Source organism: Anas platyrhynchos, chromosome 2 (genome assembly GCF_047663525.1).
Source record: "Anas platyrhynchos isolate ZD024472 breed Pekin duck chromosome 2, IASCAAS_PekinDuck_T2T, whole genome shotgun sequence".
NCBI lineage: Eukaryota > Metazoa > Chordata > Aves > Anseriformes > Anatidae > Anas > Anas platyrhynchos.
This window is the reverse complement of record NC_092588.1, coordinates 151,452,719-151,466,206: the sequence shown is the minus strand read 5'-3', so window position 1 is coordinate 151,466,206 and position 13,488 is coordinate 151,452,719. Positions and strand designations below refer to the sequence as shown.

Below are 13,488 nucleotides of genomic sequence, written 5' to 3'. Positions count from 1 at the left end.
AGTTTCTCTGTTTGTAGAAAGACAGCAACATTTGATTTCCTAAAAGCGAGTGTTTTGAAGCGTGACTACTTTATCAATCAGAACTTGTGCAAGAATGCTGTGCACGTTTATCCTACCATCTCTCTTTAAGAGGGAAGTGTTGAGGGACTTGCGAGTTATCTTTAATTCCCTTCCCCATGTAACATCTAAGGCATTTCACTCAATTTTTAAATTATGTTGCTTTCATTTTTCTTCCCTGATTCTAGCTACAGATAAACAAACCACAATCATTCATGATTATGGTATGTCAAATTAGTTTAGGACAAACAGAATAAAGAACACGCTTTATTCAACCAGACATACAAATAACAACCTGAAATTGGACATATTTTGAATTAATGAGGCTTAAAGCCATGCAGAAAATAAATACCAACTGATTAGCTGCAATGCATAATTGTGGTGAATTTAACTGTTCAAGTCTAACAAACAAGCTTAAGGATCTTAACTTCACAGAGAAGGAACATTTTTGATTATTCAAAGGAAAATGAGGGCTACACCAGGAAGAACTGTACACATAATAAACTCTTACCCCTTTCGGCTCAGGCACAATCAAATGAGTACACTTCTTATTTAGGTTCAGCTGGCAATTCCCTCCATAAAAAGTAATCAAAGCCCACAGCGTGTTTCGGTCTTCAGATGAAACCTAAGAGGAAAGTAAATAGGTCTCTTACTTCTGTTAACAAGCTGCCTCCACTCCAAGAATTTTAGTACAATTCCTGACATTGCACTTGGAAATCTGGCTAATACATTACCCAGCACCTCCAAGTACCGAATTAACGTGAAAGTTACAGGAAAAAAAGGGTGACAAAGACAACAAAAAGACATTGAACAATCATTTTAACCTGCATAGAAAGGCAAATGTCCTTCACTTCTGTAAAACTCAACACTAGGACATCACCTTTCACCGGAAGAAGTTAATGATCAAGCAAACAAGATTTATTCATTACCTTAGGCAACCTGTTTAGATTCATTCAATAGAATTTTAACAAGCAGACCAAATTAATAGCCTACGTAAACACATCAAGTGTTGTTATTTCTAACAACTCGTGTTCAGCCCTGCCAAGAAAGCCACGTGCGTTTAAGCCATTAACATTCAGATTTAATCACAGCATTACAGAATAATTTAAGAGGTATAAAGCACACATACACACCACTGGCACCTAGGTCCTGATCCTGTCCATCTGCACACAAACACACAATCAGACTACTCCCAGATCTACAGAACCGTGAACAAACACAAACCACTGAAGCAATTTCCACTTATTTTACTCACTGACACCCCTGTTAATTTTTCAGTGCGTAAGCAGGAACAGCGCATTCACTGAATATTGTTAATACAGAAACTAAAAACAAGGAGCAAAGATTTCATACTCTACTGTACTCTGCATTTTAGAATCACCATGCTGCTGGTGATAAATAAATTCAAGATATATTGTTGATTCAAATTTCAATCAAGTTTGAGTCTTCATTTTCAGTGAAAAAAAAAAACTATTTTCCAGTGAAAAGCTGTTTTAGGTGATAATTCACCTAACACACAAGGAAAAAAAAGTCACAACAGAAAAACTGTCCTCAGAAAAACAAAGCATCACACAGTTCGTACTCTGGGGTAGACTGAAATACAGTTCACTTCTTACCTGAGAGAGACAAGCAGTGACTCCAAAAAAGACCTGACATGATTCTGGAGAGAAGCCATTTACGCTGAAAAGCAGGTGTCAAGGATGCAAAATAAGCTAAAGAGAAAAGTTTCCTGAGGGATACTGGAAGAAAATTAACTATTGTGCATAGTACCTCTCTGGTATTATCAAGTATTTGACCATTCAAAACCTTTTATTTTTAAAAGCATGTGTTTTATTTACAATTCAAGTTCTACGTACCAGGAAAAAAAAAATAAAAAGCATTTTTATGTAGATCAGGACACCTAAGCCATTATGACCAATTTTGGTTAACATTACAAACTTTTCTCTTCCTAGAACATCTTCACCTATCCCAGGATGCTGAACACAGAAAGTAGGTTGGGGTTTAGGTGGGATAACAGGAAAAATTTTGTCACTGAAAGGTCTGTGAAGTATTGGAACAGGCTGCCCAGGGAAGTGGTTGAGTCACCATCCCTGGAGGGCTTCAAAATACCTGTAGATGTAGAGCTTGGGGACACGGTAGTATAGGTTAAAGGTTGGACCTGATGATCTTAGAGGTCTTTTCTAACCTGAATGATTCTCTGATTCTAAGTAAAGTTTAGGAGTCAATCCTTTATCAATAGCTTCCTTCTGTTATCAGTCAGTGCTTATCTTCCAAACCTAGAAGTACAGGAGAATCCAGGGAAGAAAGTTTTGTTATAGTCAGCAACGGACAAAATAGAATGAACATGGTACACAAGAAATTCCAGAAAACAACTGTAAAATTTAAGGTTGAACACCTGTTAAGTTTTAGAGAGATTATCTGAGAATACTAGCAGGCAGGTCACTAAAAGAAAATATCAAATCTGCAGCTAATTTTTTTCCTACCAAGGTATAACACTGGATAGAAAGTTGGCCAAGCAACAGATTCGAAGGGGAAAAAAAAAAAAAAACAATCTAGGAGCTACTGTGAATCACAAACTGAAAAAAAAAAAAAATCGCACTGGGATGTAAAAGCAGAAACGCAGCCTGAAATTAATGTGAAGTTTTCCACCATACTTTCAACACTCAACAAGATCTCTGACAGCAATGCATGTTTGTTTTCAGATGCTTGAAAGAGATGTACAAATGAAGCAGTATGTGAAAAGAGCAATGAGAATATTTTTTCTACAGACCTAGTAAACATGACTTATGAGAGAAACTGAAAAAAACAGAATTGATGGGCTTAAGTAGTTAAGACAACATCTCCAACTCCATAAAAGGCTACCGAATGAAAAGAGAATTCTCTGGTGTCTCAAATAAAGCAGAACAGGGTTAGACAGCAGCAAGGTATTGAGGCTAAACTCTAGGAATACAACAGTGAGGCACTGGAAGGTGAATGGGGAAGAATATGAAGTAAGTTTCTGTTATGGGGGCCTTGTGAAATAGAAGAGAGAGTGGTTTGACAGAAGTGACATGGAAAAGACAGATGGACCAGCTGACTTCTGTGACCTTTCTGCTTCTTCCACACTTCCATGTTGTTATGTGTTTAAGAAAAACCCCTAATTCCTCAGAAAAAAAACAACTACAGAAACAGACATGCATCATGTTATGGTGCAACTGCATACTGAGACTAGGCAAACAAAATTACCCTCCCTATGCTGTCAACAGGTGCACCAGCAATAGTTAAACTTTGAGATCTACACAGAAAGCTGACAACAAAGCCCAGAACACATCAACAGATTACTGCGATTATCCAGAATACCCCAAGAAGTCCATAGAACACCCTGAGGCTCACCATGTAGCTCAGTATTTCATCTCAGGCAGTTTCAGCTCTGCAGCTTTCAGCAGTGCACGGTTGCCCACCCCTTGCCTTAGCACCTGCTGCTAGCACTTAGAGCAGCAACAACTCAGTACCTAACTTGTAAGAGGTCCATTAAAAGCAGGAATTAAATGCACCATCTTAGAATAGTCAGAAGCAGCAAAACAATGTTCCAAGTGGATCTGGAAAACAAAACAGAGTGAATGCAACAAAGCTCACTTCATTTTTTCCCTCAGTAACAGCCAGAAATGCTCTGATCGCCCCGCTCCTTTCATCTGTAAAGACCAGGGAAGAATAAGCCTTCCTCACTTGTGCTTTTGCTGCCCTCTTTATGGTATTATGACTGAAGTTTTCACATACAAGACTGCAATTTCTTCTCCTCCAGTAAGTCTGTTTCCAGATTAGTTTTTCTGTTACTTCCCTTCAACAGCAGTTTAGCCAGATTTTGCTGACAGCACTTCACAGTGAACAGTGCACTCTGCTTTCTCAAGTCCCCCCTGGTGAAAATAACTTTTAGGGTGGAATGTTAAAATGTATTTATAAGGAACAGACAAAATTACTGGGCTTTTATCCTATATTAACTTTTTCAACATAGACAAATGCCAAGGAAGTAAGCACTGAAATTGGTATGCAAACAAAGTCTTTGCTCTTGCTGCATCCACGTACTTAATTGACAAAAGATATTTCTAGGACTTGCTTCTTCAGTAAATTCACTATTCTGAGTATAACTTCGAATTAAAACACAAACAGAAGACTAAAGTGCAGAACCTCAAAGCTCTGCCAAAACAGAGCCCAAAAGCCATCAACCAGAAAAAAGCTAACAAAAATAACTACTCCATTTTTTCCCATTATTGCAGTACCTAAAACCCTAATGAAAGGCCGGATGCCACCGCGCTAGAAGCCATAAAGAGACTGAAACAGAACAATGTTAAGACTTAACAGCCCATTTTACTGAGCACTATAAGGCTCTGGATATAATCCCAAACCACCAGGTTCTAAAGACATGAAGGGCCAGAAATAAAGGCAAACGTGCAAGTACGCATTTATTGCTGACAGGTGTGCATACCCCTCTCCTTCCATGCACCCCAAGAACATGATATGGCTGAGACGTGGGCTTTTCCTTTGGCCATTCATATATAACCACAATAAAACTTCCTAAGCAACAGCCATTCAGGGCTACATTCCCACATTTACTGCTACAATTTGGTTATGGACTGCATCGCTCCGTAGTTTTTATCTGTTCCTTTCTCTTCTGAGTACATAATAACATCAGGACTTTTAAAAACACCCTTTTACAGACACCTGGTTCCAAATGGAAGACTTATTTCCTAATTGTGCAACTTCTCTATGGGAAAGAAGAACAATTACACAAGTGTGAAAAAGTAGCTAATTCCAAGCTTTCCTTTTCTCTCTTTCTTTTTTTTTTTTCTCCCCAAAACAGCCTTAAGGAACAGGGAGAACAGAGCTTACAGAACTGTGACATAAACAACTGTACGCTCCCATCCTGATAAGGGTAGGCTGATAAACGTATTTATTATTTCTAAATACAAAACACAAAAAATCACCAGCCTGTATCACATCACAACAATCCCTTTATTTCTAATGCAGTAGTTCTGCTAATTAGGGTTTTTACATGTAATGCTTGGTGCATCTTTTCCATTTGGAAGCAAAGTCATTTACAAAATACTTTCTTCTCCTTAGGTCAGCTGATTTCCCATGACTATGGCAAGTGTTTCGTGCTAACTGGTGAAACCTACTTGACATGTTGATCAATCAAAAAACCTGTAAAGACCTCAATATATATTTTTTTCTAATTCAATGCTTTCCTTTCCTACAGCTCACTCGCTGAGGTTAATTCTCTTGGGGATGCAGAGAATATACAGTGTATCTTCAAAACAGACAAGACACAGTGAGATACAAAGGCATATACCTTGAAATACTAAGCATAAAACTCCAATCATAAATGACTGAGACACATGAATGACTGAGACACCTGAATCCCTAATATGAGCACCTGGATTCTTGGTTATACCACCTCGTTTTCCATTATGGACACCACCACCCACTACCCTTCCGAAATGATATCTCCTGCCTGAGAGCATTCCTCCCTAGGCTTGGCACTGTTCAGTGCAATCATCTGCTGGTATCTGTACTGGAACGTACTGCTCTGCTCCAGCTTCTCCATCTCCATAGTCCTTATCATGAATGGTCTGAGGGAAAACATGCATGAGTTCCTTCTATAACAACAGCCAGTCATCATTCCTGTGATCCAAAGAAAAACTGAAACTAAGATGAAACCATAATAAATGGTAAAACGAACTACACCACCCATATGCCAGAATACATGCTCCAAACAAGTTAAGCATAAATCTAACCAGAATAGAATGAACAACAAGGGTCTGCCAAAGGCAAGGACAGACTATTCCAGTAACAGGAATACTCCCCCTATTTGTTAACAAAGTGTTATTTATAATACAGAGTATGGATATGAGTTATTGTGTGCTTCTTCTCTGTTTCGTTTCTCAAAAAGGCAGTAAATAGGCCATTCCACTCAGAACCACCATTTGCCCCCTTACTGCATTCCAGCATTTTTCCCGGATCCTCACAGTTAATTATCAACTTCCAGCTAAAATGGTTGAGTCCATTTGATGACAATTTTCTTGCAAGTTCCTTTTAAGAAGCCAAAATAGCCCAAGGGAGAAGAAAAGCAAAGTAAAACAAAGAAGCCCCAAGCATGCTATGATCCTTGCAGGCAACACCCATCCTATCATTTTAAAAATGTAAGATGCACATACATACGTCTTTAATGACTGGATGCTACCTATTTTAACACATTTCCTACAAAACTTTATCAAATTTGAACTTAAAGGATACGGTAGAAGAGCTCCACAGCGAACAGACAAAGTCACCCAGGAAGGCTGAAAAATAAGAAATGTAAAATGTTAAAAAAAACTGCCTGCATGAATGAAATACAAGGTCATGTCTAAGTTTGTACTGCATCTAGTTTGAATTTACATCGCTTCTCTCAGCTTTAGAGTGTAAGTGTTTTACAGAGAGTTTACTAAGGCCTAACAAAAGAACCATTCTGATTGATTTGTAAAAGTTAAGAAAGACTTCTCAAAGATCATGCAGTAATATGGGAACAGTTTTCTTGTCCTTCTATAATTTCTTGAACACTATTTACAGTATTTATTCATATGCTCTCCTTTTTAAGTTCTCCCTGCTCTAAAAAACAAAACAATAACAAAAAAAAAAACAGCCAACATCCCCTGCCTTACACTCATGACCAAGGAGTGAGGAACCTTACACAGAAAGGGGTCTCATACAGTTTAGAAGTAAAAAGGGGGGAAAGAATGACATCACATTCAATATGACATAATTTTTCCTCCAAAAAACAAATATATACATATAAACATATATACACACACATGCATATATTGTGGTAACCATGTTTATGGTGCCCCAATTCCTGCTATTCTCTCTCCCTTAGAAAAAAAATGTATTAAAAAACAATGATTCAATATTCAACTTCATAAAAAAAAAAGTGAAATTTTTCTCCCTTAAATTTTTCTCTTCCTTACTCTCCATCCCTTTTCTCTCTGTAGCAAGCTACCTTCGCCTCTAACTCCCACTCCCTCGATAATAAGTCTAATCTTCTTGGTTATAGATCATGCTGTGATGTTTTCAGGTCCAACTAAGTGACATCACTGAAAGACCTGCTGTCTTTGTTTTTTGGCAAATGAAAGAAAATTTAGTTAGAAGTGCTCCAAAAGAAAATTAAATTGTTTAAGTAAAAGGGATTTGACAGCAGAAGGCACTGCTAGGACACTGATGCCCTCCCTTCCCACGAGAGTGGCTGCAGTCTTCTTGTTTATAAGACTGAAATTATGCCACAAAACCTCTTTTATTAAGGGGTAGATATTAAAAATAGGAGCTCAGCTTAAAATTAATCAGCACACACACTATAACCATAAGGTCTCTAGCTAAGCACCCTTAATTTTGGGGAATTTGTTAATTCATACTTCTACACTGCCAGACGAACTCCCATGCTACAAGCCATCAGAATTCACTACTGTCACCTGCAACCATATGGACACAATAACCCAAAACCATGTACTGGCAGAGAAATAATAATGATTTTTTTTAATCATTCATGACTTGCAGAACAACAAGCTCACATTTTCAAATATGAAGCCTGTAAACTCTCTGGAAAAACAAAATACCAAACAATTTTCAGAAAAATATAAAACAAAGAGGGGAAAAAGTAATTTTTCTAAGAGCTTCTATTGTTTAAAATTAACACCATACACATAAGCAGAATCCAGTAAACCATTCTGTAGATTCCCAATTATGTGTTAAAAAAAAAAAAAAAACAGACATTAAAAAAAATATATTTATATTTACAACTTATTTTTTTTGCATTGCCAGAAAGCTGTAAACTTTCCCACCAGAAACATCTCTAAAGTCAACCTGAACAGGCCACGATGTCACAGAAGACTGAAGGAGGAACTGCCAGGCAGGAGAAAAAAACAGGGAATGGACCACACACACAACAGTAAAACAAACAAAATATGGAGAGATAACAGATACAGAGTAATGAGAGAGAGAAAGGAGAGGACCCACTTGTAACAGATGTCTACAACTCAGGATAAAAGTTCATGAAACACGAATAAAAAATGTTAAAGATACATTTCCTTTGGACATTATCTGGAGAGGAATACTTTGTGTTACAACAAAGTGTCTATGTCAGTACTTAACCAAGGTTCTGGCTGAGCCACTCACCTTTACCACTGGAAGATCGAAAACTTCACGAGACTCTCCAACTTCTGGATTGTCCCCGTCTTCCGAAATAATATGAGAAGCAAGTGCATTGTAAGACACCTCCTTGGCTTTCCCAGCCTTCAGAAGCTGAATAACCTAAACCCAAAAGAGAAAAAGGAGAAGCAAATGATTATTATCACCTTTATTTGAGAAAAACAATAAAGAGAGAAGACTTTTTAGTGGTCTAGAGGAACGAGTACAGCTTTCTCGTTCTGTACAAGCAGAGAGCACTCTTTTTGTGGTAGGCAAATGCATCCCTTTTAAATCTTGATTTCCAACAGTTTGCAACTGCTGCATTTTAATGACTGAAGCTGGAGGTTTACTTTCCGAAGTAATTTAGGCTTGCATAGAAATTGGGATGTTCTACATTTTTCCAAAATACATATTCCTTCAAAATTTAGTTTTTGTCAGGCAGAGTAAGAAATCCCCTCTCCTTTGCCTTTGATTTTCCAGTTGTTAGCTTCAGAAGCCTTTGAATATACGTTGAGCAAAGTACAGAAAGGAAAAGTAACCAAGTCAGTAGCTATGGAAGTAACAGGTGAAAAAAAGCAAAAAGGTGAACACACATTTAAAAAAATGGATATTAGAAAGATTTGCAAATAACAAAAAAAAAAAAAAAAAACACTGTCCTAAGAAGGGGCAACTTCTAACAAAGGGCTGCTGCACTGGGAAAAGAATTGATAGAGGATTAAGAGTATTTCAATATCAAAAAATGCAAAACCTCTCACCACTTACAAAACACATCTTGTTCCTGTTTTTGAAAGGCCAATACAGAAAGTGTTGGTTTAAATGTTATCATTCTCCCAGCTCAATTGTAGAGGTCTGTGCAATGAGTCCAGTCCAGCCCATACTAAATGGGACTCAATTGTATGACAATAAAAGTAGCACAGAAGGCTGGGAGGGTGAAGAGAGGGAAAAACGATCAAAAAAAATCTGGAGTTCAAAGCTGAAAATTTCAATTAAGATTACTCTTTCCTTTTATTATTGAGACATTTGTAGTTTTACTACTGGTAAAACTTTATTACCGGTGCTGCAAGTCCAATGGAAAACATTAAATCAAAATAAAGTGCTTGAATATATAGTAGAAATTTAAAAACATTCCCAAGGAAGAGGACACAAGCTCACTGTCCTGCAAAACTCTCCCCAAATCCCCTTTGCCTGTCTATATTTATGGGGACACTAAAAAGAGGAGACTGGAATGAAAGCTGTGCATCCCAACCTGACAGCATGAGGAAGAAGTTGCAACTAATGAAGCAGAAATAGGATTTTTTAATATCAAATCAAAGCTGCAAAGAGTTGCTCATGCAAAAAGTTCTGCTAGCATCAGGTTTAAGTCTAAACACCGTAACTGTGATGAATGATAGTGCCCCATGATTAAAGTGGTTCAGAAAAGACTTTTAATAACGTGGCTTATGTCAGCTTCAAAACTCTTCCCAGAGCACGTGACTTCTTCAGCTGAAGTAGTGGCAAAACTGTGAAGTTGTACTGAAAGATCTTCCCTGTGTAAGTGCTTGCATGCCTACAGCTGTAACCAGGCAATAAAACGCTGGCAAGCCTCAATATGGTCCTGCACTTCAGACGCCAGCTTAAAGCCATTCAGAGAATCTCCATTTTTGGGGCATGTAAATTCCCTCTTCCTTATCTCCCACTAAATCTTGAGTTAGAAGAAACAGGAAGAGTTTGAATCTTTGAAGTCAGGCATAAAATAATAATAATAAAATGAGATAACCAGAAGCCAAATACCCTGCTCAAAGTCCTCATGCTACAAGGCGTTATTTTCTCTTTCTTTGATATTGATTTTAACCAGTCTGACCAAAGCTCAACGGTTTGGCTTTACATCTTTTAGGAAAGCAGGAAAAGCATTTATTAAAAGAAATAATCCTAATAGCTGACATCTAGTTATCGCCTCCGTCAGGTGAGGACAGCCAAGTGCACATCCCAGAGGAATGGGCTCAGACAAGTGCCAGCAGCCCAATTCTCCCTCATTTGCCAAAGAACATCCAGGCACGATTCCAGACTTTTGTTTCCCTTCTAGTTTCTACTGCGTATGTTTTAAAAGGTAGTGGGTATGCTGTTATTCACCTGAAGATATTATGCTTTGGGTTTTTTCTTTCTTACTCTTGGATTTGTTTTGATCAGAGTGCTCGCTTGTGCTAGGCCTGTTCCAGTATTTAAGATAACTGGTTTTTGGAAAAAACATTTAGAAATAGGCTGCTAAAAGAGCACCCATCCCTAAAAGATGAAGGAGGAGATCTCTTTCCAAACCCAACCTAGCATCCATTGGTATAAAATGAAGTAAAAACTTCAAATATACTTGCAACTTTTATAAAACTACCCAGGCTACAGTCAACCTGCAACCCAGAAAAGCCACCCGCAAATGGGTGAGAATTTTGTGTGCGTGATCAGAGCGAGTTGGAGCCTCGTGGCACTGACATTAAGTGCTACAAGGAATGAAACAGGAATGAAACTTCACATGTGAAAACTTGCTGAAAGGAAAGCCTGGTTACTCGCTCCGTGGCAGTGCTGCTGACTGCCTCGCTGTGTCAACACAAACCTAACGAGGTGCCTTTTGGGATGCTATTTACGTAAAAACTGATCTGCCAGAGCCCCGTCGTTATTTGCAGTCATCTTTATATATACATGATAATGTTGTTGCTATAGCTTTAGATAGTTGTTATTCAGACACATTTACAAATATTTCATGTCTGAGGACTTCAGGTTAGTGTTTTTTTCCTGTTTAAGTGCAGAGCGGGGCTGTTTTTGAGGTATAACCCTGTTGTTTTGGGGACAAAAAACAACTCAACAGGTCAGGAGCTGGAGGACCCGTGTGCCCAGCACCGACTGGAGCACAGCACCCAGGGCAGAAACCCCTTTTAACTTCCCCGTGGAACCCCTTCCCACCCCGCCGCGGTCCCAAAGCACCACGAGCGGCCAAAACACGGAAACTTTTTATTTATTTCCCGCACAACCCGACCCCACAAGGCCGAGGGGAGCCGGGAGCCTCACACCACAGGGCGGGAGAGGTGTGAGGGGAAAGGGGAAGAGGCGGGCGGGGCGCTGACGGGAGGCGGCCGGGCGGTGCGGAGCGCCCCGGGGGGGGGGTCCCCGCCGCTCCCCCCGCCGCCCCGGCCCCGTCTCCCGCAGGAAATCCCTCTGCCCGCCCCTCCTCCCCTCACAGGGCTGCTACGGGGCCTGCGCCGCCGGCCCGAGGCTCCCATGGCGGTGGCGGCGGCGGGAACGGCCGTTAACGGTCGCCCCCCCCCCCCCTCAACGGTGCCTGAGGGGAGGCGGGAGCGCGCCCCCCCCCCTCCTCCCCTCAGGGTGCGGCGCGCGAGCCCCGAGCCCGCGCAAAGGGAAAGGGGGGGGTTGGGGGGGGGGGGGCTGGAAGGTTCCATTCTGCCCCCCCCTCATAAAATGTGGGGGGGGTGTGACAGGAAAAGGCGGGGGGAGACGGTACCTTCGGGTCGATGTCCCCCACGGTGAAGAACTTGACGTCTTTGAACAGATCCTCCGGGACTTTCAGCTCGTCCTCGTCCGCCGACATGGTGCCGGCCGTCGGGACCGCCGAGGTGGCGGCGGCGGCGCCACCCCCCCGACCCCCCCCCGGTGCGCCGTCCCCGTGAGGAGCCCTGCGGGGCCCGGGTCTCCCTCACGGCGCGTCCCCTCCCCCCGCCGCCGAACCGCGCGAGCAAGGCGCGCGCTGCGGGACGCACCATCCCCCGCCGGGACGTAGGGGGGGCGAGGGGGGGAGGGGACAGCCGGTTCGTCCGCGCGGCTCCCCCCTCCCGAGCCGTCACCCCTTCTGCAGCAGGGCGCCGGCCGCCGCCGTTCCGCCGCCGCTACCTCCGCTGCTCCTCCCGTTTCCGAACCGTCCCGGGATGCGGTATCCGGGCCGGGCTGTCCCCCCCCACGTTACGGAAGGCGATGGACTCGCCCGCGACGACAGAGGCGGGCAGCGGGGATACCCGGACCCGCCCAGCAGCGAACAGGCGGCGGGAGGGGGAGGGGGGTGAAGGGAGCGCGCCGCCATCTGGCCACGCCCCCGGGGGCGCCGAGGCCACGCCCCCTCTTCCCAGGCCACGCCCCCCGCGGGAGGACCGTGACGGGCCCCTCAGGGAGGCTGAGGGGAGGGAGCCGCGGGCTGCCCGCGCTGAGGGCGCGATTCGCTTCCTGACGGGATTCGGTGCAAAAACAGTGTCCACAACGTGTATTCTAACATCCAACTCGTTAATAAACATCCTGAATGCTACCTAAAACAGAGTTCTTCCCTCCAAAGCCTTCTCAGAGAGCCTGTGTTGATACTAAACCACTCGAAGCTAGAGGGGGGTGCACGGTAACTAACATTAACTGGTCAGAAAATTGAAATTAGCACCTTTTATAGTCATCAGAGCGCTTTCAGAGCCTCTCATCTGGCATATTTTACACATCCGTGTGTTAATGTGCATAATCCGTGCATTAACGTCCATAAAACTCACTTCCCCCACCCCTCATGCTTTCCAAAGAAGTTTTGGACACCTCATATTATAGAATCACAGGATGACTTGGGTCAGAAGTGACCTCAAAGATCATCCAGTTCCTATGGACATATCCCTCCCATACCGAGGAGCAATGCTGTGAGACGGCATCAAAAGGCTTGCTGAGATAAAAGCACTGGACATCTATTGTTGGGGTCCTATCTACAATGCCTTTCCCGGGAGAAATTATTTATTATTTATCCGTTATTTTTCTAAGTGTTGAAGTGAAATTTATAGTATGCAAGTTCCTGGCTTCCTTTTTATTCTTTTTCAAGAAAATAATTTTATTTGCCTTTTTTCTGTTTTCCTGGATCTTCACATGACATTTACCCCTTTCTACTCCAGCTAAGTTAGCAACACTTATCAAAGTTTGCTCTGACCATTTATTTTCCTATTTCAGAAAGAGATCTTATTCTTTGTTTGTAGGTTTTGCTTTATTAGCTCCCTGATTACAATTTACTTTTTTTACTGAAAACTGAGGTAAAAAAGCCATTAAACTTCTATATGATACACCTTTTTCATAGTACAGGAAAAAGTAGGAATAACCATCTGCTCTGAAATCTCAGCCTATCCTCTTCATCCAGTAATTCATATTCTTATCTCACTTTCTATCTTTCCTAATAATTGACTCTTGTTTAGGCTCATTTTCTGGACCATCTTTGAAAAACATTTCCCTGAGTATGCAAGAACATGGTGACCT

The 13,488-nt window shown here is 41.7% G+C and overlaps 1 protein-coding gene across 1 annotated transcript in view; it reads right to left on the bottom strand.

Moving 5' to 3' along the window:
- PAXIP1 (PAX interacting protein 1) overlaps positions 1-11,950 on the bottom strand; it is a 33,358-nt gene extending 21,408 nt beyond the window's left edge. Inside the window, exons 1-5 of the mRNA XM_072033841.1 lie at positions 11,732-11,950; positions 8,236-8,370; positions 6,328-6,371; positions 1,674-1,737; positions 569-682 (exon numbers count right to left, since the gene is read on the bottom strand). Coding sequence (XP_071889942.1) covers positions 569-682; positions 1,674-1,737; positions 6,328-6,371; positions 8,236-8,370; positions 11,732-11,818 — 444 coding nt within the window. The 5' untranslated portion in view covers positions 11,819-11,950. The remainder of the gene's footprint in view (positions 1-568; positions 683-1,673; positions 1,738-6,327; positions 6,372-8,235; positions 8,371-11,731) is intronic.
- Between the last annotated feature and the right edge of the window lie 1,538 nt (positions 11,951-13,488).